Genomic DNA, 25430 nt, shown 5'->3' with positions numbered 1-25430 from the left:
GCCGCGGGTTCCGGTGCTCACCCACCATTGGCCGATGCTGCGCACCTTGGGACGCCCACTGACATTTCGCCTCCGCCTCCTCCAGGCTGAGCCCTTCTTTCGACTCCGCCCCAAAGCGAAGTTGCTCAATAATTGGTCTGCTTTGGCCATGGCAGCATTTTGATTGGCTTCGGCAAGTCCGCGGTCCGACCCTGTGACGTAATCAGTTTGGTGCGCTCATTGGCTAACAGGCCAGGGTCGAGGGACACGGGTAAAGGTGGGTTGCACTGCAGAGGCTGCTAGGCAGCAAGGTCAGGCCTCGCGTCCCACCAGGCACCGCGGCAGAGGTGCAGCCCCCTAGTCCCGAGTCGCCGACAGGCAACCGGAAGTGCCGGCCCTTCCCACAGTGCCTCGGGGGAATTCTAACCGGTTAAGTGAACCTTGCCCCGCTTCTCGTTACCCACAATGCCTCGTACCAGTTTAACGCTACAGTTGCCGTAGACCCACCCCTTTCGTTACCCATCAACCTGTTCACCCCGCCTTCCCCCACCCCCGTCCTGTGGCTTCTATCTTTGGCCCATTCATTCCGGTCCCATTACCCAGCATGCCGCTCGCCCCATTCATTCCAGCTTCATTGCCTGTACTACCTTTAGCCCATTTCTGCCAGTTTACTTCCATCATTCTTCTAGCCTTTCTTAATTAAGCATCGTATTTTAGGTCCATTACTCATCATGCTTGCTGCTCCTATTTCTCCATTTTTCATCCCTCTCTGCCTGTGGCTCATTCATACAGATCTCTTACCCGATATGCCCCTAACTGTAACATCTGTATTTTTGCCTTTGGTCTATTCTTGCCATTTATCCATTAAACCCAAGACCCTCCTACTTAACTACTTCCATTTCTGTATTTGCTCCGTATATTTCTATCTACTACTCATTAGACTGTTGCACTGATTCCTTTCCATGAACCACCTTAGCCTTCACTCGTGCCCCTCTCCTTCCATTTTTGCTCATTAATCCCTCCCCCTCCACTAAAGTATTCTTTTCACATTGTTGACCCATTTATTTTCGTCGAACCTCTTTTGACTCCTAGTCCGAGTCCCCTCAAGCCCTGGCCCTCCCGTGCACTAACCCCTTCCCTTCACATCCCAAAGAAAACACAAGTTGAGCCGTGGTGAAAGTATAAACTCATTATTTTGTAGGAAAGACTATATTACAAAACAACAACACATCTTCTACCCCCAACCAGGTGACCCACTCCCCACCCCAGAGAGGTTTGGGTCCTATCCAACTGGACAAGAGTAAAAAGACTCAGTAGTCTTCAAAGTAACAGCAAATTCTTCTCCTGAGGCTGGACCATCAAGGCACACACTGCATGAGGCTCATCTGGCCCTGGGCTGGGATTTAATTCTCTGTAGACAGGAACTAGGGTAGTAGGGGCTCAGAACCCTGAGACTCCTGCCTGCAGGAGAGAGCAGATGGGGAAGCTCTGCCTTGGGCTGGAGAATGCCCTCTTTCCTACCTTTGGAGAACAGGGCAGGGAGGGGGCCAATGTCACTCTGCTGCCTGGAGGGCTCAGGTCTGAGCAGCAGGGTGCCCCCAACACCTAGCCTACAGTTACTGGACAAATCATAGGTTTGAGGTCTTTGACATTTTGGAGTTGAGAGGGGAGGCAGAGCACAGTTTTAAGTTCTTGGTTCAGAGATATGAGATAAAGTTATCAGATTTCCTTGTCGAAGGATAGTTTTTTTGGGTCAGAGATCCTGGACGAGAGGTCATAGTGGTGCCACCAAGGTGGGGGTCACCTTGGGTGCAGGTGTGTTAACTGACAGTGACCTGGCCAGAGGTCAGTGGGCATTACCATCCCTGGCAGAAAGTTGAGGGATTAAAGGTGAGGCAGTGGGCGGCCAGAGCCATGGCAGCTCACACATACATGGCTCGGGACATGACAAAGCCTTTGCCTTGGTAGGAGTCAGAGGGGCTGGAGTAGGACAGGGCGTCGTAGATGGGGTTGATCTTGTCCAGATAATCTTCCTCCTCTTCCTCCTCATCCTCTAGGTTCAGGGAAACACCCTCCACAACAGATGGCCCCGGAGGCATCACGATGGGGGACCCCAGACTTGTGGCCCTCAGGAGGAGGGGCCCCGATCGCTCTTCCAAGGTGGGCAGCTCATGATATCGAGGCATTTCCTAGGGGTGGGGTGCGGATAGGAGCTCAAGATCAGCCCCACACCAAACAGACTTCCAATCTTCCCCTTGAATTCTGAACCCTATCCATGCAACCAGGCCTGACCTTTCCTTGTGACCTAGGATGATATTTCACTGGGACAATTATATGGCTCATCCCTAACTCAAAGCCCAGAGTATGGATGTCACCCTGTCAACTCTTAGCTGTGTCTCTGAATTTTGCTGCCTGGCTCCATCTTTCCCCGTGAACTTTTGCCTTCAGTCGTGACCTCAGCTAAACCTAAACAGCCTCTTGAGTCTTGACTTGTCTCAACCTCAATACCTGACCTCTGACCTCTTATAGACCACTGAAGGGTAGGACCATCTGCCTTGTCCCTGTTCTAGGCAAAGTGTCAGGCAGAGGTAGATGTCCAATCCATCTTGAATAACAAGAGTGACTTTCACTCTGTCCTCATGTCCCTGGGCTTTTCCAGCCATGACTTCCCCTACTGAAGCCTCGTGACATGCTGATGCTCTCAGCTCTGATCAAAGACAGCCCTGACCTGTAGTTGTAACCATTAGTCCTTGACTGCTCATGTTAGGGACTGACCCATTTAACTTCAAACCCAAACCCACATCCATCCTTGTCCTCCCCCAAGGCCTACCTGCTCAGCACATGAGATGCCAGCATCAAAGTAGGGGGTCTTGAGTGGGCTGTGCTCTGAGGCCCCCAGAGTGAAGAGCTGGGAGGGCTGTGGTGGGAGTGAGACAAGTCAGGCTTTTCCCCCTCCCCAATGCCAGCCTCTCCCAACCTCCCTCCAGCCTCCCGCCCCCGCGCTCCCAGTCCTGGCCTAGTTGGGAAAGTAGGGGTAGAGGTGGGGCAGCTGAGCGCCAGGGAAGTGCTCACCATCTCTGCCTCCTCCAGCTTGGCCTTGGGAGTTGGTGGCTTGTACGATGGAGGTCCCTCCAGACTGCAGAGTAGGAGTTTAGTCAGGTGGAGGGTTACGCCGCAGTCCTCCATTCCACGCACTGCCTCTGGCTGACCCTCCCTTCCACCTGCCCAGCACCCTTACCTGGCTACTCCCTACTTCCTTCATGAGTTTCTTGTCTAGGAAGCTTCCCTGGCCCTCTGGAGGGTCAAAGACCACTGTTATATAGAGCTGTGCTTATTGAGTTTCTGTTTGTTCTTTCTGATCTTCAGTGACCTCACCCACTATGCCCACGTGAGGGAAAATGATGTGTCACCTGTCAGTATCACTTTCCCAGAACCCCTTATGATGGATTCAGTAAATTTTTATTAAAAGAATGAAGGCAGAAGTGAATGAAGTTCTTCCTATTCCCCCAACTATGTTAAATCCCCTCATTCCATACACCCACAGACACAGCATCCCAAATACATAATGACGGGTGCTCATTATGCTTCCATCCAGGGATGTCTCTTAGCCCAGGAAGCCTTCCCTGACACGCCATGCTTGCTCAGGTGCCCCCCGCCCCCAACTTACAGCTTCTTCAGCTTCCCTAGCATGGCCCTGGTCATGCTTCCCTGTGACTATTCGGGCAGGGTGTGTCTCCTCTAGACTGTGAGCCCGGGAGGGCAGGGCCAGTGCCATTTTGGGCACCACTGGGCCCCAGCATCAGTGAGGCATAGCAGATGGGAACATCAGCTGCCTGTTTGCACTGACTAGGTCATTAAAACAAGGCAAAGGGTTCACAAACTTTCTTATTCATCTGAGTAACTCCGGAGGCTCAGTATAAATACAAACTTGTAATAGTTCCGGTTCAGTCAATTTGGGGTGAAGCCCAGGAATAGGCATTTTCAAAAATATGCATTTTTAACAAGTGTCCCCTGCCCACATAATGTACACATACTGGGTATTGTGATTTCAGAGCCATTTCAGACCCCACAAATGCTTAATTGCCGAGTAACTTTCAGCAAGTGATTTCAGCTCTCTGAACCTTTTTGACCTCTTTGCCGGGTACCACTAGTTCTCACAGAAATGTAGGACTCAAACTCACATGTGCGTGGACACTTCAAATGTTTGTCTTATGACTGTTGTTTCTAATCTCCAGGGCCTAACCCCAAGTGGGCACCTTCTCTATACTTCTTGAGTCAATGAATAGATGAGAAGCTTCTCATGTCACATGAGATAGCTAAAAAGTGCCCTACACAGAGAAGTGGGGCTAGCGTCCTGCAATAGCCAACCTCCTCCTCTCTCCTGGTAATGTAGTTTTTAGCTGGGCACAGGGCCTCCCCGAATGAAGACTACATTTCCCTGCTTTCCCCACAGCTGGGTTCTGGCTAATAAACGTGAGATGAAGTGATGACTCTCTACGTCTCTTTCCCGCTGAGGTCAGGATCACCATGTCTGTTTGTCATGTACAAGGGAAGAGTGGGGAGCCATCTTAGAGTGTGAATGAAGGCCACAGTGCAGGGAAAGGGAGCTAAGCCAGCAGGAGCCTGGGCTACCGGCTATTTTCACAGAGCAGAACTGTCATGCCCACACTTTATGGGAGACACAGATATGGGGTGTTCTTTCATTGAAGTCATAGTTATGGGGGGTCTCATGTCACTCATGCAGCCACCATGGCTGATTTTCCTCTCCTTCATCCCCCCCGCCCGTGTCCCCCATCTGCTTCTTGGGGCCCATCACTCACTCATCCTCCTCCTCTGCTCCCTGCAGCCTCTGCTCCTTCTGTTGCTGCCGGCAGATGAGGATGCCCGTGGCAGCCACAGCTGTGGCAATGATGGCGGCGATGATGCCTCCAATTATGCCACCCGTGGCCCCTGCACCTGCCGTATTGGGGGTTTCTGCAAGAAGAGGGACAATGTGAGGGGGGTCTCCGGTAGGACGCCACGATTTCTCTTTTCCCAGCCGCCAACCCCCACCTGCAACCATGGGCAGGGGACATTCACTTATTCAACTAACCCTTCCTGAGCACTCGCTGTGATGGAGGCGGATCAGGGGCACACACATCCCAGCCATGGAACCTGTGTTCTGGTTGGGCAGAGAGGCCACAGCACAGAAACCAACACCGCTCACATGCAGGTGGCAGGTAAGTGATGCAGGAGACAAGAGCACCGTGGGGGAGGGGTCAGGAAATGTAGGGCAGCTCTGCAGGGCAGCCAGCTTAGCAGGAAGCAGGAACATCTGACAAAGACCTGGAGGGTCAGGGGGAGACAGAACATCCAGCGTTTCAAGGTAAAGACCCTTGGAGGGGGAGGCTGAACCACCAGGAGACAGCAAACAGTGAGGGGCGAGCTGGAGGGCGGAGTGCAAAGAGGGAGAAGGCAGAGCTCCAGGCAGAGAACCGAGAGGGTTGAAGTAGGGGCAGCAAACCCTCATTCGCTACTGGTAGACAAATCGCAAATCGGAGCTCCTCCAGCCAAACAGGAAAAAGGGTCTGGAGAAGCTCACGGCCCCCTGCGGCTCTCCTTTGTAGTGCTTCCTGCTTCCTGCTTCCTGCATCCCTCGCTGGAGCAATTCCTGTTTACTTGCCAATTTTGTGCTAGACTGTGAGCCGGCCATTAAGAGGGGCCAGCGCTGGCCCGCAGAAACCTGCTGTGATGACAAACTCAGCACTGCCCTGTTGCAAGGCCCTCCCGTGGTGGGGTGGGGACAGGAGTTACAGAAATGAAAACATGCACAAAAGCGGCCCCCCTTCCTGCAGCTTTCACCAATTCTGCTATGCACTAGGGCAGAGATGCCCGGTGGAGGGAGGTCTGCTCCCAGGCCCTCCCAGGCTGCTACGGCTTCTTGGTCCACAGCAGGTGTCTTCTGTGGGGCTTCCTCACAGCTCCTCCCAGGCCAGCTTCCTAGAACCACTGTTCTGCTTGGTATTGGTATGCACTGGCACCTGGGAGGGCAGCCTTGGGTTTTCCTGAGTCTCCAGGCTCCATCCCTGCTGTGTCCAGGGCGAGAGTAAGTGGAAGTCGTCCTGGTGGAGGGAATGAGCTCTCCACATCCCTCCTGCCCTGTAGCCGACAAAGGCCACCTGCTTTTTAGAGGTGGCCACACACTTGGCCAGAGGGAGCAGAGTGGGCTTGGGATTCACCTGGACCCCGCCAATCCCCCACCTCAGCCCCCAGCCTGGGTGCGGGAGAATTTGGGTGAGGAGAGTGGGAGTTACAGAGCCACAGGCCCTCCCTCCCCCTGGGGGCTGGGCCATGGACAAGGGAAGAGGAAGGACCCTGGAAAAGCCACTTGGGGGTGTGGAGAGGTGACAATGCTGTTTCTTAGTACCTTCTTCACCCAAGATCCTCCACAACCTTGGGATTGTGAAGCTGCCCCTAAGTGGACTAGTTAGATTATAGCCGCCACCCTGTCCTCCCAAGTCCAGGGCCCTAATATCCCCCTACCTCCTGGAATCCCCCCATCCAGGAAATCTCATTCCTCCCACCAAACTGATCCCTCCACCCAGGGAGGCAGCCTCTGTCTGCCCTGGAACCTCCTCCCACCGCCGCTTGCCCCCCCCCCCCAATCCAAGTGCCAGCCCCTAAGCCCAGTTCTCAGTTCCCTGACATGGGAGGGTAAACAGAATGAGCTGAGGTGTCCAACTTGTCCTTCAAGGACCCGTCTCCCCACACTGAACCCCACTAGGATCTTAATTCCTCAGGTCTGTTTCTTTTTTCCCACCACCTGGGACCCAGCAGTCCCTGCCCCACCCCCCAAGGAGGGGGTCCGATGTATTACAAGACACCCCCGATATTTTCCTCCAAGGCATTTATTAACTCCTGAGTGTCTTGGGGCTGGGGCAGGTGGGAGCCAAAAACCAGTCTCTGTGGGGTGTCCTCTGGGTCCATTACCCAGCTCCCCCGCAGCCTCCCCCCACCCATGCGGCCCTGCAGACAGAAGTCCAGTGTGGGATTCCACCTCCCTCCGGGAAAGTGGGAGGTAGCATTTGAGCTCCAGTATCATCCAGATGAACCAGTCCAACCAGTCTGGAACCCTTGGCTGGTGTGGCCACCCGGGCCACCCGGGTCTCAGTCTGTCTATGTCTGTCTGTCTGTCTGTCACACGTAAACCGCCCTCCGTGAGATGAGCGAGCCATCCAGCTGGGACTCCATGTCGTCCTCTAGTGCCGGGGGTGGAGGCAGCATGAGGCCCACCTCTGCCTTTTCCTCTTCCTCCTCCTCGTCTTCCTCCTCCTTGCCCTCTGGCCTCAGGGGAACAGGGGCTTTCGGTGTCCAGAAGACTGGGCCCCCATTCCCATACACCTGAGTTTTCGGATCGTAGGATCCTCTGTCGTCGATGTCGCCTTCTCCTCCTCCTCCTCCAGTGCTCTTCCTCCTCCTCCTCATCCTCAGCAGGATGAAGGCCAAGGACCCCCCAGCCAGAAGCAGCAGCACCAGCAGAGTCCCCCCTACAGCCCCCCACACCACTGGACCCATGTCTCGGGGCAAGGCCCGGGGGGTGTCTGAGGAGAGAGAGGAGGGTGAGAGAGAGAAAGGGAGACAGAGGTCAAGAGGATACATCTGTGGGAACAACACAGCCAGGGCAGTGGCAGGGGAGTCAGGGAGGCGACTCTAGGCAGAAGTGGAGCGGGTAGGTGACAACTGGGAGGCCTCAGATAGTTTCCTTACACCCACACAGAGTTTTTCAAAAGTTAAAACTCGCTGGCCAGTATTTCAAAAACCAGTTTACACCGAAAAGTCTAGATCTCTTTTAGGGAGGAAACATCAGTTCTGGCAATACCCAATTTTCAGCTCTTCCACCTGGTTCTCATGTAAGATCTGAGGTCAGGCCCCCTGCTCTTGAGGAGGCTCCTGCCGGGATGAGGCAGAGCTGGATTTGAGCTCCAGGCTGATTTAAAACTCTTGAGAGAAGGGGGTCTGAGAAGGGCTGTGGCGTGACAACTCCTCCCCAAGCAGGTGGGAGCATGGCAGGTGACCAGGTGTGGGGATGGAACCCAGGAAGCCAACTGTCCTGACTTCCTCTAGTGCTCCCTGAAGTGGGTGGGAGGAGAGGGGTCAGGGGAGGTGGGGCACAACGCCAGGGGGCACCAAGGAGGGCAGGGGGGGGGTGAGAAAGGGACATCCAGACCCGCTGCGTGACGGACACACAGACACTGGTGACCGCACTGCGCAGCCCTCCCCGCGCCCCTCTACACGAGAGGTGTGGGCCAGGATGCTGAAAGCACCTATTTCTAGGCGTTTTCAGATAGGGGGTGGGTCACAACCCAGGAAGGTAGCAATCAGTTTAAGTGACCTGTAAGCAGCACTGAGAACCAAAAACAGAATAGAAAACATTTATCTCAAGTGTGAAGGACAAGTTCTATTGAAAGGAACTTCTGGGGGGACACACGTCTGCTGCACACTGTGGGGAGGTGTCTACCAGCTTTCCTACTGGGAGCATGCCTCAGAAACATCTGGAACCAGCTTTAGCACATATTGGTACATTTGTTTGTTTCTGGGGTGGCCTTTTGAAAGATATCAAGTATGTTCTGTCTGTGTGTCGCAAAGTTCTCCCAACTCTGCCAGGTGACTCTCCTCAGCCTGGACCGGCTGAGTGCCCCTCTATATTTGCAGTGGTGTGGGCCCCAAATCACGTGTCTGTGACCATGCGCCTGGGTCTGTGTGGTGGTATGGGAAGGTGACATGCTGCGGCCTCTGCCACCAGAGCCATGAGGGAGAGCCCTCTCCGGGTGGGCATACTCCCTTCCTATAGGACTTCTAGGGTGCTCAGTGTGCCTGTTTCTGTGGGATCCTCTTTCGGCACCTGTCACGCTAGTATATCTGGATCATGTGAGTGTCTGTGGCTTCTTGGGGCGGGGGGATGTCTTTCCATAAAGCTGAGTCTCTCTGCAGTGAGTCTATGTGTACCCCCAGCTTCCTGATGGGGTTCTGAGGGTGTGCACGCCACCAGATGCAAACTACCCAAGGGCTGAAGTCTGGAGCCAGTGTATTCTCTCTGGGGAGTACGTTTCGGGCAGTGAACATCCCTAAGGGTTCTGTGCATTCAAGGCATTTTGGTGATGGTATTTTCTGCCGATGGCCCTTCAGTGGGACTTTGTCCCTTCTGCAGGCTCCACACCTTGGGGGTGCCTACTGTGTGTAGCTGGCTGGGGAGGCCAGTTTCCCGGGTATGTTTCTGGGCAGAAGTTAAAGGTGTATTTCCAGTTGGGCCTCTCGCTGGCTGGGTGGGGCTGATCCTCCTGGGGTGTGCCATGAGGGCCGGGACTGTGTCTCCCTCACCACTGTCTTTCCAAGTAGAATGGCTGGCCATGTGCAAACCTCAGCAAATATTTGTCAGAGGAGGCCAATCTGCAGAGAATCTGTGGTGGGTTCCTGGAGTTTCCAAGTGAGAACATTTGAGTGTCCCTGAGTTTCTGCTCAGCCTCTATATGTGCAGGTGTCTCCAAGTTCCTCCTGTGTATGTTTGTGCCTAAGCATGCCAGTCACCAGCTTCCTCTCTGGACAGGTTGCTTTTCACCATGTTCTGAATTAAGTGTGTCCCACCTGGTGTTGGAACTGCTGATGAGGTGAGAGAGTGAGTGTGTGTGCGCCCATGTGTTAGGTCTCGGGAAGGGCAGGTCTCTGTCTTTAGGCTTGTATCTGTCTATTTCTCTTTCCAACTGCTGAGTCCACACACAAGTGTTCAGGTGTTTGCACAGGTGATGCTGCATGGGCTGACGGGATGCTGGGAGGTATGGTGTCTTTCCACCAGTGTGGTGTCTCATGGGCTCTGGCCAGGCATCATATGACTTTATTCTGTGTCTTGGTGGGTGCCCCTGCTCTCAGGTGGGTGTCTTGGTAACGATGAAACCATGGCTCTGACAGGAAGGGGCTCTATTCCCAGCCTGGGGTCCATGTGTCTCTGGGTTTCTTGAGCGTGTGGCGAGTCCCAATATCCCTCTAGGTGTGGGGGGGTCAAAGTTGTAATGTAACCCTCGGGCCTAGCTTGGCTTTGTCTTTTTTCCCTTCTAGCTACATGTCTTGGGGCCTATCCATGTTCCTGAGCTCTCTTTGGGGAGGCTCTGAGAACTTCCACTTCAGACGCAGTGGACCACACCAGAGAAGCAAACTTCCCAACGTGTGCTGAGACTGGTTTCCTAGCCAGCACTCACAGTAGGAAATCCCTGTATCTGGATGTTTCTGCTCTTTCAGGTCCGTGTGATTCTGTGATTAGGTCTCACTGACTAGAGCCAGGTAGTATCCAGGGTTTCCTCCTCAAGCCCACTCCGAGGGCCACTTTCTAGGAAACCCCAGCATAGGTGCCCTCCTCACTCCTCTGCCATCACCTACTCTGTCACCCCCAATCTGAACCCCCAGCCTGGGAGCAAGAGAGCAAAGACACCTGGCCCTCCTCCCCCAACAATGCGGCAGGTCTGAACCCCTCCCCAGGCTGTGGCGTAGCCTCCCCGGATGTAGCTCCAAAACCAGAGGGCGGAACAAGTGGAATGTAGCCGCAAGCTTCACAAATCATCCCCAAGATCCGCTACTTACCTCGAACAAGGACAACCTGTTCAGCGTGGCCTGAACCCATGGCATTGGTGACTGTGCAGATGAAGGTGGTGTTGACCAGCCTGTCCACTGAGTGGATGACCAGCTTGGGGCCGTGGGCCACCGCTGAGGCTGGGAAGACGCCTGAAGTCCTGGAGAGTGCAGGGGTCACATGAGGGAGACCCTAGGGTCACAGGCCCTGTCCCTGATGATCACCCCACAGGACCCCAACTCCAGGTACCTAAAAATACCGTTTGAGATCCCAAACCACCAGTTTCCTTTTCCCAAAGGATTTAGTGTCCAACCCCTGGTGTTTCTCCCTCAGACCCAGAAGTTCATCCCCCAACCCCTTCCTCTCTAACCCTCTCCTTCCTCAGACCCAGGAGTCTGGGCCCCAGGGGTGAATTGCAAGGACTCACGTGCTCCAGTCATAGCCTGTGGGCTCAGGGTTGCTGCGGACATCACAGTTCAGTGTGGCCTCGTTTCGGCCGAGGTACCAGTTGTCATCGTAGCCGGAGATGGAGACCTCAGGGGGGTCTAGGGAAGAAGGACTGGCTCAGAGGCGGAGAGACTCTAAATAGGTGGCAGGTAAGTGAGTGGATGGGCTCCCAAGGGGTTGACCGGCCAGTGTCAGCCAGGGGGAGCTGGGCCGATCCCTCCAGACTGTCTGCCAAGGCCGGTCCAGACACTCCGTGATGCCGCTGAGGTCATGAGGAAGTTACTGCTGAGTGCAGGCCGTGCGAGAAAGCCACTGTAGGGACCCGCTATTCCCAGCATGGCTGCAGATAAGGGCATGGGTTTGATGAAGGCGTGGGGGCAGGCGCGTACAGGCAACGCTGGGCTGGGGTGTGGTGTGTGTGCGGACAGTGACGCAAGTGCTGGTGAAGTCACTTCTTGTCAGGGTTTGTGGAAGAACGCCACAGGGAGCCTCTGTGGTTACCATCGGGGGCGTCCATGTGGCAATTTCCGGAAGAGCTAGCCTAGAACATACTGGGAAGGTCAGTACTGACCAGGCCTGGAAGGGCCAGTGTCAGGCATGGGAGGCAGAGGCTGGTGTAGAGACTCCAGGAGAGTAAGCACAGATGGTGCCCAGGGAGTGAGAATGGGTGTGTGGGAGCGACAGTGTTGGGCTGGTTCTTAGACACCATGATCTAGAGTAGCTGAACAATGTCAGCTGGGATCCCTGGGAGTCAGCAAAGATATTGCTGGGGCGGGGGTGGAGTAGTGTGCTGGTAAACAGCTCTCTGAAGAGCAGAAAAGAAGAAAAAAGCAACAGCCCTGATTCGTTGTTTGCCATTGTCCTTGCTGTAAATATTCTCCACAGCTGATTTCACGGAGGCGGGAATGGACACACAGTATGAAACTGACCAATGCTGACACATTCTGAGTCGCAGTGGTTAGGGGCAGCATGAAGAGAACTCAGGAAGCCAGCGCAGATGGCCACATCCTGATGCACTCACAGCGCACGGAGAGGGTCACGGGCAGCAAGGCTGGCTCCTCCAAGCTCTCATGCTCCACTTTGCAGGTGACCTTGACACCATCTGCTCGGCCCAGGGGCACTAAGGTGAAGCGGCTGGTGACAGTGACTGTGCCGGGCACGGGCCCCTGCACCTGGCTCTCTGTGGCCTCGCCATCCAGGGGCGAGATCCAGGAGATTCGGGCCGGGGGGCGGCCCCCCGTGGAGACACAGCGTGCCACGGGCACAGGCTCCAGGCTGAGGGTGACCTCCTGCTTTTCAGCGTGGTTCTGGGGCTGGGCTGCGGAGAGAAACAGTGGGGAAGAGTCATTTCTTCCCTGTAGTCATTCAACAAACAGCAGCAGAACACAGTGGTTAAGCCCCAACTGCCTGGGTTCAAATCCCAGTACTGCTGCTTGGCAGCTGCATGGCTTTAGACACATGCCTGTACCTCAGTTTCCTTTGTAAAGCGGAGAATATAAAGGTACCTACCCACAGCATCACTGTGCAGCCTAAGTTACTGACCTATGAAGAACTTTAGACAACGTTGGCATAATATGCTATCTCAGTGTTAGCTATTATAAAATGTTGTCATAAGATCTGGAGAAGGGAGGCCAGAGCCTGTGAGAGAGTGGGGTTGGAAAGAAAAGCCAAGGTAGAATGAAGTGGCTCAAGGTCCAGCTGTGATGAAGACCTACTTCTTTTCCTATAATCACCCATCAGCTAGTGGTACCAGAGTAGGATAGATAACAGAGATCCCCAAAGCTAGTCACTTGCTGCCCTTTTTACCCATTCTCCTGGAAGACATCATAGAATATTAGGCGGGGGCTGGGGGGAATCCCTTCATGAGCAGTAACAACCACCAGAGTTACAAGTACGTGTCTGTAAGCAAACTGTCCCCCTACTTTGGACTCAGCTCTAGCTGCCTTCTGGAGATCTCCCTTTGGGTTGTCCCTGGAGCTTCTCCATGTAGTATATACCTGGTCTCCTTCTTCCTCCCCTTCCCTTCTCCTCTCTTGTCTCCCTGCCTCTCCTGACCGCCATCTGTCCTCAGGCATCCACACCCCATAGGCCTCTCAGGCCCTGCTCCCACACATGGTGGGAGGATTCTGTGTCTGGGATGCTCTGGCCTCCCTTCTCCAGATCTTATTTTCCCTTCCTCAAGGGAATTCCCTCTCATCTGACTCTGATTAGGAACACTGGCTTCACTTGCTCTTCCAGGAAAGCAGAGTCCAGCAGGGCCTGGTGTATAGAGATGCTCTCTACAGAGCTCTTGAACAGAACAAACGATTGCACAGGAAGAGCCTCCTTATGAGGGGAAGCAGGAGGCTGGGGAGGGCAGGCTTTGAATTGTGGAAAACAACGGTGGTTTTCACGGTCTTTTGGAAAAGAAAGTATTGATATTTGCCCAGGGGTGGGACAGGGAAAACTTCTCAGACTTTCTGGGGTGGGGAGAGGCAAAATAAAGTGCTCAGAATGACGCAGCTCCTGGGACACTGCCAGGGGAAGTTGTGATCCCCAGGAACCCCCAGCTTTGGTTAAGAAATAGCACCTTTCAGTGGCCATGCTGATCTTCCTGCTGGAGCCAGGAGACTGGAGTCCTTCAGATCCCCGTCCTCCCTCAATCCGGGGATAAGTGTCTGCTGTCTTTATGCAGCTCATTTCCTTCTGCCCCACAGCTTCCCTCACCTGGTCTCTCCAGTCTACCTTTGCTCACCCCTCAAAAGGTCCTGCACACAGCAGTCATCTTTTCAGCAACCTGATGAGAGTGCTCTGGTGGCTGTGAAATCCTTCACCGGCTCCCTCTGGTGCTCTGGGTAAAGCACAGCCACCTTCACAGACCTGAGCCACGCCCTCTGGCCCTGCTGGGTTCCCCCTCCTTGGCCAGCGCTCAAGTCCTTGCCACCAGCCTCGCCAACTTCCTCTCTGTTCTAGCCAAGGGCCCTGCTTCTGCATATGCTATTCCCTCTGCTTGCACAGACACTCCTCGGCGCCTGGTCCCAGGCTCAAGGGTGGCTCCTGTTCCTATTATAGAACTTGACTAAGAGTTCCCCAACTCTTCTAAAAGATGCCACCAGGTCCCTTACTTTGATTATGACATCCAATGATGTAATCTTTCTTTGGTAATATAATTACTCTCAAATTAATTATTTCCAGGTGTGTCCCCGCACAGCCTCCACCTTGGTCAAGGGACCATCCCTCCTTGATGGCCTCCCAGCCTCAGCTCCTCTTACTTCCCCCAGGCAGCAGGAAGGAGACTGAAAAGTTAAGCTGGGTCACACCCCTTCCCTACTCAGAACTTGTTCCTCTTGCCCTCTCCAGGCAGAGATCAAAGGCATCATGTGGTTCGCAAGGCTCCCAGCATGCAGAATAGTGTCTGGCACACAGTAGGTGCGCCAACTGGCAGAAACCCACAGAGAAAGCTGACCTTCAGCTGGAGCAGAGAAAGACAGACCCCAGACGGGGGCTTCCGCACATGTGCCCTCCCACCTTGTCGCTCTGGGCCCACCTCACTCACCTATGGCTCTGAGCCAGGTCACCCCACGACTGGTTCCCTGGGGGAAGGTGACAAACTCGCAGGTGTAGTTGCCCTCGTCCTCCACGGTCAGCCCCCGGAGGGCCAGTGTGGCGTCCCGCAGTACATTCTCTGAGCCTTGCCCGGCCCCAGAGCTCTGGCTGGCGGTGACAAAGGACAGCCGCTCCTTGCCAAGCTTCTGGCTGGGGAAGTTGGGTCCATATAGAGGGTGGAAAGTGGCCACGTTCTGGTAGCTCTTGGTCCCATCCTGATACAGCCACATCACCTGCGAGACTCGGACTTCAGAAGCTGGGGACAGGAGGTGGCAGGGCAGCTCCACAGTGCTCCCCAGGCGGCCCCGCACTTCTGGCGGCACGAGGACACCCACATCCTGGGCGCCTGAAGAGAGAGGAAAGAGGTGGTCAGCTGTGGAAGGATCCCAGCGCCTTCAGGCCAGGCAGCACCATTACTTGGGGCACCCTGAATGTAGGAACCCTCCTGAGTCCGATTCCTCAAAGGCCCACGAGGAACACGAGGCACGTGTCAGATGGGATGAGACTACACATTCTGGAATTTCTGTTCAGGACCTCTGCTGTGATGACCACACTGTGGTCATGTATTCGTGTTCCAAGTAAATACCGCTGCTGAAATGTCATGTGTGCAGTGTACTCACTCACGGTCAGGAAACAAACAAAAGATAAGTGGGGGCCTCCCTGGCGGCCTAGGGGCTAAGTCTCAATACTATCACGGCTGTGGCCTGAGTTCGATCCCCAGCCAGAGAGTGACCCCCAGGGCGCAGGAGACCTCCCCTGTCTCCCTGCTGCTCCTCTCATCAGTTTATTTCAGTGGATCCACCTGTTCTGCTCCCCACTGTCTCTGGGGACTCCTCTCACCCCCCACACCTCTTGCCTACACCCCAGCTCTTGTATGCATAAATAAATAAATCTTTTAAAAAAGTTAATATTGGACATTTATACAGCAGATTTAATAGAGTGAGACACTAAAAGTAGTGGACACTTAAATATTGTGAGGGCTTTGAGATTGGGAGAGGAAGGAGATGACGTGGGGATTAAAAGATGAAATAAAGTAAAATTCAACCTATTACAGTGTAGACTGACATTGAGACTACTCTATATGCAGAAAGGCAAGGAAGCAGAACAGTGGGTATAACATGAGAGTGGTGAAAATTACGTTGATTGGAAGATAGTCTTTTTTTTTTTCTTAATAAAATAATGGTAATGATAAACGGAATCGGATACTTTCTGGGAATTCTTTTGCTCAGTATCACATTTTCTAAGTAGCCAAGACTGGGATTTCAGTCCTTTCTATGGCTGAGTAACATTCCACTGTGTGCGGAATTTTATCTACTCGTCTATTGATGGACATTTGGGCTGTTTCCACTTTTTGGTGATTATGAATCAAGCCTCTGGGAACATTTACATCCAAGTTTTTAAGTTGATGTGTGTTTTCATTTCTCAGCTTACTTTTTGGTTTCAGACCAGAAAGAGGCTACGGCGCTCTGCAGGGCCCAGACTTCTGGGTATGAATCCTGACTTTACTAACCGGTTCTATGACTTTGAGCAGGTCCTTTAACTTCCTGTGCTTCACTTTTCAGCTGTAAAATGAGAGTAATAATAACGCCCACCCTCTGGAGGCGGTGGGACGATTAAAGAATACTTGTGGAGCAGTGAGCACCAGGCACAGGAAACACGAGATCAGTGTTTGATAAACAAACAGTTGGGTACCTATAATTACACGTGGCTCTTGACACTCTGCAGGGAGGCAAAGCCAAGGGCACACACCCACCTCAAGGGGCAACTGCTGCCCAGTTGTCTGACCAGGTTGGGGGTGGGGAGCATGTACAGAGGCTAACCTCACCAAGGGAACATTAACTGGTGGCTATAAAGTGGGGCTCCCTAGCAGAAGGCAACCCCTTGGGTAGGGCCCACCCCAGGCAGTGAAGGTAGTTTTGTGACATAGTTGTCATCTTAAGGAATCTTCACATGGTCACACAACAAACCCAAAGGTGTTACCTCAGGAGAGATGGGGCTTTTCCCTCTGGAGGGATTATAGCGCACAATGTCAAGAGTGTGGGACCCTAGAGCAGAGGTGTGTGTGCGTGAATGTGTGTGTGCGTGTGTACGGGCGTGTGTGTGTGGTGTGAAGGCTTCCTGCTGGCTCTGTCACTTCCCAGATGGGTGACCATGTTTCAAACCTAAGTTTTCATACCTGTCAAATGCAGATTTGGCTCATGTAACAATTCCACTAGATATCCCCCTATAAGCTCTTCAGAGTGGCTTCCTGCAAGCCAAGTCTGACTCTCATTTGTATTTACTTCTGGCCCACTCAGCATTGTTTGTGAAAGTTCTGTAGAAAATTAACCTATAGAAACCCTATTTAAATAAGGTTAGGGGGCTAGAAGTTCTACACACATGCACAATCAGCAAAGTGCTTTGTAGCCAACGTGCCTTGTGTTTCCTGTGAGAAGTGACATCTCTAATGGGAAATGATGCTGCTTCCTTGCCCAGCGAAGAAAAAAGCGTTTCTGTTTGCTGGGCAGCCTCTCAAAAAGCTATATAAGCTATAAAACAAACTGACTTTTGTTCTGGGCAGAGCACGTGAGTATTAACCTGAGATTGCACTTGCAAAATTTCCTTTTTGCTGCTTTCAAAAAGGAAATTTGTTGGTGAAATAACAGGAGGTTTTGGTTTAAGGCGAACAATTCAATTATGAGCTAGCAGCACAGAAGGATCTGGAAGCTAAGGGTCAAAATCCAGACAAAATCAGGATATAGGACTCCTAGGGGCAAGCAACAGCTGGGGGGTGCTAAGGGGACACCTTGTGGCCCTTCCTTGGGTGACAACACCCATCACCCACCTGCCGGCCTAACACTGTGTCCCTTTCTAGCTGGTTGAGGAAGAAAGAGCATGTAGTTAAGGAAAAAGCTTCCAGCTTGTGTGAGCAGCAAAGCAGGATGGAGGTTTTCTCCTGGAGGCAAATGGGAGCCCTAGAGGGTTCTTCAGAATGTCAGGCCTGAAGAAAAGGTGAAACTACAAGAAGGATTATCAGATAGCAGAAAGGCCTCACAGAGGTCAGTAAAGAGCCAGAGGTTAAAACTGAGGCTGGACGTGGGGGAGGGTTTGGGATTTGCCAGAGCAAGGTGGAATGTGAGGAATCTGTTCCTGGGGAATCCATGTAGCAGAGACTGGCTGGGGCCGGATGGTCAGCCTGTTCAGGCAGGGCAGTCTGTCTTGTCCCCACTACCCCACAGCCTACGCCAAGGCCTGGCTAGGAGCAGGTGCTCCGTGAATAGTGAATGACATCGGGCTGAGTTGGTGTGGGTGTCATGGCAGTGCTGGTCCTTGACATTGCAGCGGGAGGCAAATATTGCCCTAATAGTCCTCAGCAAGGATGCGACGGAGACTGAGGAGGAGAGCCGATTCCTTTCCAAGAGAAGGTATGGTCCAGGCCCTCGAAGCTCACATCCCTTTCTGGATCCCTGCATCCCTACCGGGACTTGGGTTTCCTGTCCTAAAGCACAGTCCTTGTGACTGATTTTGAGATCTCCATCTCTCTTCTGAGGGTGGCTGCCCGCTGGCCTCTAGCTGCAGTCCGAGCCACTGACAGCTAAAGAGGATTTAATATCCTACCTACAGGGGGCTTACCAAGGGGCTAGATCTAACTATAAAGCTACCAGAAGCCTTTAGCACGAGTTCAATGGAGAGGCAGGGAGTGACCCATGTGGCGCAGCAGATGCTCCTGTGTCCCCGCTGCTCCCCTCAGCAGTGTATCTCAATAGATTTGCCTGTTCTGCTCCCCACCCTGTTTCTGGTGAATCCTGTTACTCCCTGCACCTCTCACCTACACTCCAGCTTTGTATGCAGAAATAAATTAAATCTTTAAAAAAAAAATCCCTACTTGTTGCTTTCTGTGGGGGTAGACACTCAAGGAGGACTTTCATTCCCAACACTCTGCCCTAAAGGCCACACACCTCTCCCCTCCCTGAGGAGCTTCCCAGCCCCCTCACCTGGCCTTCATTTTCCTTCTCCCATCTGAGATATTCATGACCTCCCAGAGCCCCACCAGGTCTTGTTCTGCTCATAATCGCAGCCTCAGTGTTTGCAAGCCCTACTCCTAGGAGAAGCTAATTTGCTGAGTGAAGGAGGCTCTCCACCCTGGTGGGTGAAGAGACCCATTCTAAGTCTCTAATTCTGAATGGATGAATAGGAGGGGGGTTTGACCCAGTAGGGCGACCCACCCATCATGTAATCTTTCCCACCTCTGTAAAATGTTCAGGGGGGACACTCCCCATTCCCATCAAAGAAATATTTCTGCAAGAAATCCTGTCAGCTCCACCCTCAAAATATAACTACCATTGGGCCACACCTGACCCCTCCATGGCCCGGCCTGGCCTCATCCATGGGCACGTGCACACCCCTGCCGACCCCTCAGTCTGTCCTTGAGAAGCCACAGCAGGCAGTGGCCCTCCTCTCTTCTCAGAGTCCTTCAGGACTTCACTCAGGAGAAAGCATAGATGTTCCACCAGTCAGGCTGAAAAGCCTAGAAAAGGAGCTCCTCTCTTCAGCAAACAGTGCACATTTTGACGGCAGTTATGCCAAATGCTTTTTAAAAATGTGCACATGCACGTCCCGCAGCTTCCTGTGCCGGTGACACCAGATCCCGCCCAGATCCCATGCTCTACACCTGCAGCTGGTTTCAGAAAACACGAGTCTATACACTCAGTGGTGCTCAGTCACTGTGGGGCATGGGAAGCCAAGGGACCTTACAAATGAACAAGCAGATGCTGCGGAGCTTGGGAAATACTTAGCAGGCTGGATTCCACCTATAAAGAAGAGCTAAGTATCACATCTATCTTGATGGGCTAGAACATAGGGTCTCTTGATTTAACTATTAAAACTATCATATGAAAAAACAAGTTAAGAAAATATGACTTTTTAAATCCTTTGGAATTATAAATTGTAAGATAGTAAAAATCAACTGAATTGCATAAAAGAAAAAAAAAAAAAGCAAAGCCCCCGTCTTCACAGTGGCCCACAGACCCTCAATCTCTCCCACCCTCCTCCCATTCTCTTCCCTGCACTAGCCACACTGGCCTCCACATGGTTCCTCAAACATGTCAGGCAGTCCTGCCTCAGGGCCTTTGCACATGCTGATCTCACACCCTGGATTACTCTTTCCTCATGTCTGCAGGTGTTTGCTCAGGGAGTTCCCTGCCCAGTCTATAAGAGACCTAAAAACTTCCTCGACCCTGGACCCTGCTTTATTTTCTCGTAGCACCCAGTGCATCTTCCCCACTGGAACACAAACACCAGGGGGCAGGGATCTCTGTCTTGTCCACTGCTGTACCTCCAGGGCCTGGCATGATACAGGAGCTCTATATTTGTGTTGAATAAGGAATGAGAACACTATCACATAGGCTGAGATGGGATTAGAGGTGGGGCTTTGTCCTGGGAGCCAGGGAGGGGAGATCTGTGCTTCAGGAGGTCACCAGGATGGAGTAGACAGGCACTCAGAAGAGACACCTGGACCCTCCCTGGTGGCGCAGCGGGTTAAAGCACAGCACTGAAAAGCTAAAGCGACCTCAGCATGAGTTCGGTCCCCGCCTGCCCCAGAGGTGACCACAGGGCGCGGGAGACCTCTCCTGACCCGCCTGCTGCTCCCCTCAGCAGTGTACTTTGTAGATTTGCTTGTTCTGCTCCCCGCTCTGTCTCTGGTGAAGCCTCTCACCACCTCTGGCCTGTACCCCAGTTCTGTATGCATCACAGTTCTGTATGCATCGATAAATAAAACTTAAAAAAAAAAAAGAAGAAGAAAAGGCACCTGGACCAGGCTAAGGGCTGTGGGAATAGAGGGCAAGGCAGCTTAGAAGAACATTCAGAGCTGGAACAGTTGGGCCAGAGGCTGACAGGTTCTGGCTGGGAGGACGTGTTGCATGTGTGTTGCACGTAGCAGGGGGAATCAAAGCCAGGAGGGTTGGCCTGGGGTTAGGGCCCTAGTGTCCAGCACTCTGCTGGGCGGGTGCCTGTGCCCTGACCTTGGCAGGGACATGGCTAGCACCCCAGTGGGGGAGTGTAGCCCTGGGAACTCAGGCCTCCTCCAGCTTCTCTGGGCAAGCCAACCTGGTGACAGCTTTGTGAGGTGTCAGCTGGGTCCTCAGACATACTTCCTTTTCCCTGTGGCCTTGGTCTGTCAGCCACCTGTGGTGGCTGTCCAGGACACTACATAAATCCAGGGAGCAGCTTTGGAGAACAGAGACACAGTCTGACGAACTAAGATCAAGGTGGAGAGGAGGGTACACGCTTACTTGTGGGTGCCCAGAGAAGGGGGGGCTAGGGTCCAGCCTTGGGATTGTCTGCCTGGCTGGCTCCTCAGGGCTTGGCCACCCCCTCCAGACCTATAAAACACAGTGCCTGCCCTCTCACCATGACCTGGATGCGGCTGTGGGGGACTCCAGCAGGCCCCAGAAGGCCCAGTGCTTTGAGCCTGGCCTCAGCTCCTGCTGCAAATACCTTATTAGTTAATTAATTGCATTAATCACAGTACCCACCCCCACAGCAGACATCTGGGAGCCAGTCTGGGGAGTGAAGTAGCAGCCACCACTACCACCAGGATATGGGGCTCCCTACCAGCCTGGATTTCTGCACCTGCCTTCTAGCCCCCCCAACCCTGAGCCACCTTGCTGCTGGTGGTGGCCACTTAGCACTAGAAGATCCTGCCCCGCCCTGGGCTGAAATTCCCCTGGGTTCTGACCACACTGCAGGTATCCACTGTGGGCTAGGATACTTTTGGAAGTGACTGATCTTGGCCAAACCCCTCATACACCACTCTGCCCAGCCACATGTTTATAGCTAAGTGCATGTCTCTTAGCTGTCTGCATCTGGGGCTTGTCTCCAGCTTCCAGGTCTCCCAGTCTCTCCTGTATCTGGTGTCTCTCAGAGTCCGTTACTTCTTCTGTCTACCTCCTCCACCCACAGTTTTACAGCAATACAATCCCCACACAACACAGATTGCCCTCTTAAAGCACACATTTCCAGGTCTTTCCCATGTTTACACACTTGTGCATCCGTTCCCACAACAATCTCAGAGCATCCCACTAGCAAGAAGACACACCACATGGGACTTCCCTGGTGGCCTGTGGCTAAGTCTCTGTGTTATCACATGGAAGGCCTGAGTTTGATGCCCAGCCAGGGAGTGACCCACAGGGCGCAGCAGACCTCCCCTATCTCCCTGCTGCTCCCTTCAGCAATGTATTTCAGTAGATCTGCCTGTTCTGCTCTATTCAGTCTCAGTGAATCCTCTCACCCCCTGCTCCTCTGACCTATCCTCTGGTTCTTCTATGAAAAAATGAAGACAAACAAACAAAAGATACCCCACATCCCCTCATCTATTTTCCTTCTTTGTGCCTTCACATGTGAGGTCTGTTTTTCTGGGCCTGGGTCGTCCAATCTTTGGACTTGCTATCTGCATTGATTCCTGGGGTCTATAATCTCTCAAGGCTTCTACTCTTTTTTGGGGTGTCTTGAATCTTTTCCCCTTAAGCCAGACACTTTTAGGGTATCTGTTTCTCTGTGTCTCAGGGCTTGGGGATCTCCCTGCCTCCTAGATCTCCCCATCTCAGCCTGTCTCTCTCCACATCTTTGAGATACTCTTTATCTGCCTGGGCCATCTCGCCAGGTCCTCTCCTCTCTTGCCCTTCCTGTTCCATTTCTCAGCATAGCTGGGGCATTAAAAATGTAAGTGTCCCAGGCAGCAGTGGGGGAGTGGCCAGCTTGCACAATCCCCTGTCCCTCCTATCTCCACCAGTCCTTGGCTCAGCCAGCCCCCTCTGCTCCCTTCTGCACTGCTGGCTTTGAGGATGGCCTGTGCCTTGACCTCCCTGGCTTCCCTCATGATTGGGGTCTTCCTGTCATGGAACCTCTAAGACACTCTTCTGAAGCTGCTCTTGCTTCTCTCTCGCAGCCTCCTAGCTCTCCACCCTCTACCTCTGTCCCGTCCCCATAGCTGTGTTTCATTCCCCTACCTTTCAGTTTTCTCCCTGTTGGTGTCTGTGACCCTGTCCCTAATACTGTTTCTAATTCCATTCCCTCTATTGGCCTTCTGTCCCCATACCTGTGTCACTCTTCTCTCCTTGTGTCCCCCAATATGTCAGCAGACCTATCCCCACTTTTCCTCTGCCCAGTCCCCCTTCCCTAACAAGAAGAGACAGTGGCAGGCCAGGAAGCCTGCAGTTCCTTCTCCCCCACCCCCCACTTTCATGGGGCTGCCTGGCTGACATGGATGAGCAGTGAAAGCTAGGGGAGGGGGGCCTGTACTAGGAGGTGAGTCAGTCCAGGTGGTGCACCTTCATTCCCCATGGTGGCCAAGGAGCGGGAGACAGACGGGCTGGAGACAGAAAATACAGAAGGATGCAGAGGAGAGAGACGAGGAGGGAAGAAGCTTGCAGAGATGGAGAGAGAGATGCCAGCTAGAGAAGCCTGAGGATGCGGAATGAATACAGAGGAAGAGGAGGAGAGTGAGGGAAAGAGGGAGGAGGACAGGGAAGCAGGGAGGAGAGAGAGTGGTGAGAGAGCAGAGAGCAACGCACAGGGGTGGAAGGTGAGCGAAGAGGAAGGTCTTCCCCACCAGGTGCTAAGCGCTTCTGAATGGGGTCAGTGTGACCTCAGAATCATCCTGAAAGCTCTGCTGGAAAGGGATGGTTATTTCAGTTTTACAATAGAGGAAATGGAATCTCAGTGGCACTTTCTAGATTCCCACCCCGTAAAGCAGTGCCAGGAGCTCAAGTCTGGAGTCTGGCTTCAGGGCACAGACTGGGCTCTGGGAAGTGGCTGGCCCTTCCTAAGCCTGTTTCCTCATCTGTAAAATGGGTACAGGGTCTGTCTCTTAGCATCATGGAGAACCTTCCATGAGATCATGCTCCAAGTCCACAGTTGGCTCAAGTCAGGTGGTTTCTGAACAATTTCCCCAGAGCTGCCAGGTTCTACCAGCTGACCTCATCTCCTTATCTCTCATACAGAAGGGAGAGGCAGTAAAGGGCAGAGGCCCACTCACCTTTGGGTGACAAGTGGGAGACAACTCAGAAGCATGCTGGGGAAAATGAGGCCAAAGGGTGACCAGAGTTCTCTCAAGATCCCCTTGGTTTTGAGCAAACCCTTAGGAAAGCCAGTGTCCTTAGTTTGCAGATAGGAATAAACATCAGGTCACCTGTAAGGGGCGGGGCCATAGCCTCCACCTGCTTCCTCCCACCCCTCCCTCCCTCGAGGGCTGTGCCCCTCCCCTTAGAGGGTTGGGAGAAACTGGAGGGGGGGAGTGGACAGCACAGAAGGAGGGGCGGGGGACTAGGGCGGTGTCTCCTCCCTTCCACCACCCGCAGAGGCTGGGAGGACAAAGGCGCGAGAAGAGGCGAGATAAGGTGCCGAAAGCCCGCGGCCCAGCGGTCCCGAACCTGGAGTCGTGAACCTGGAGTCGCGAAAGCGCCCGCCCCGCCCCTGCCGGGCTCGCCGAAAGTGAAACCGGGAAAACTTCCCCAGGGACGTCCCTACCCACCGCCCACAAGCAAGGGGTACTGTCCCACCCAGTCTGTGGGACTCGACCTCCCATTCTACCTGGAGCACAACCAACTAACTAAGCCTCCCGCTCTCGATTATATCTAGAAGCCAGGAGGCAGAATCTCCTGCTCACATTTATATATGGATCTCGGAAGACATTCCAGAGGCCACAATTAAATCTGAAGCCCACCACGTAGGGCCTCTCGCCCTCTCATCCGTTCTACCTGGGACCCAGGAGACAGAGTTCACAATCTGTAACCCACAAGTTTGGACCCCTCCTGCTCTCAATTCCGCCAAAGACCCACTACACTTAGACCCCCACCCCCTAATTTTTCTGTAACCCTGGAGTCAGACCTCAGCCTTTTGCCGTCTAGGACCCAGCAGTGAGACCCCTTCAGCTCCCCGAGGCCCTGACCCGGTCCGCAGGAACTCTCACCCTCGGCCTTCCAAAAGCCCCAAAGTCCGAGCTCTCCACCCCGCAGCCTCGACATCTGCCTCCGGCCCTCAATTATTCCGTTGCCTCAGATACCCAACCCCCGGAGAAGGAAAAGTGGGGGGTGGTCTCGCCTCAACGTCGCGACCCTCCCGCTGGGAGGGGGTGGGGTGGGGAGGGGGGCGAGGCATTCCTCTTATTCCAGAGGGGTTAAGCGGAGACGGAAACCCAGATCCGCGTTAATTGATTGGCCGGGGGTGGGGAAGGGGCGCCAGGCTTTGGGGTTAACCCTTTCGGCGAGAGCTTCTGAGGAAGGGGGAAGGGGGTAACAGAGAAGTCCGGCGTAGGATGGGGAGTTGTAATTAAGAAGGGTGTGGGGGTGAAAGGGATGCAGTGAGAAGGTCGGAGTCAGAGAGAGAGAATGGGGTGTGTGTGGGTCGGAGACGGTGGGGCCAGGCAGGAAGGGGGCGCGAGAAAGGGGGGGGGTGGATAGGGACCAGAATGGGGGAAGGTACTCGGGCTTCCCCCACTCACAGGGTTGGGTCCGCGCGTTGGAGTGGGGGGCGTCTGCGGTCTCTCACCGGTTTCTCGGAGCAGCAGAAGCAGCAACGGCAGCAGCGGCAGCGTCGGCGACGACCTGGACAGCGGGAGAACTGCGGCCCGGGCCATGGGGGGCCCGGGGCGGGACTGGGCCCGGGTGGGGGCCCGAGGGCCACTCTGCGGGCGCCGATGGGCTGGGCGGGCGAGCAGGTGTCTGAGGGGCACGGGCTGCCGGCCAGTTCCCGCCTCAGTCCGCTCTCCCGGCTTTGCTTTCGGGGCCCGGCTCCCCAGGCTCCGCGCCCCCGGCCCCTCTTCGGGTTCTGGCAGTTCGGACTC

At 53.8% G+C, this 25430-nt stretch overlaps 1 protein-coding gene across 2 annotated transcripts; it reads right to left on the bottom strand.

Moving 5' to 3' along the window:
• Window positions 1-1179: 1179 nt before the first annotated feature.
• PVRL2 (poliovirus receptor-related 2 (herpesvirus entry mediator B)) lies at window positions 1180-25430 on the bottom strand. Of its 2 annotated transcripts, XM_012733720.1 has the most exons (9): window positions 25136-25430; window positions 14559-14954; window positions 12045-12341; window positions 11004-11121; window positions 10588-10736; window positions 4800-4953; window positions 3052-3115; window positions 2810-2896; window positions 1180-2168 (listed from the first exon to the last, which is right to left on the bottom strand). In XM_012733720.1, the coding sequence occupies exons 1-9, from the start codon at window positions 25221-25223 to the stop codon at window positions 1902-1904; spliced, it is 1620 nt and encodes a 539-aa protein (XP_012589174.1). In that variant the 5' UTR covers window positions 25224-25430; the 3' UTR covers window positions 1180-1901. The 2 variants fall into 2 exon arrangements, with proteins under 2 accessions (XP_012589174.1, XP_012589175.1); XM_012733721.1 differs by lacking the exons at window positions 1180-2168; window positions 2810-2896; window positions 3052-3115; window positions 4800-4953 and adding an exon at window positions 6691-7559.

Source organism: Condylura cristata, unplaced genomic scaffold (genome assembly GCF_000260355.1).
Source record: "Condylura cristata isolate star-nosed mole 26May11 unplaced genomic scaffold, ConCri1.0 scaffold00041, whole genome shotgun sequence".
In the NCBI taxonomy this organism is placed as follows: domain Eukaryota; kingdom Metazoa; phylum Chordata; class Mammalia; order Eulipotyphla; family Talpidae; genus Condylura; species Condylura cristata.
Note: the sequence above shows the minus strand (reverse complement) of the source record. Positions and strands in the feature narration are given on the sequence as shown.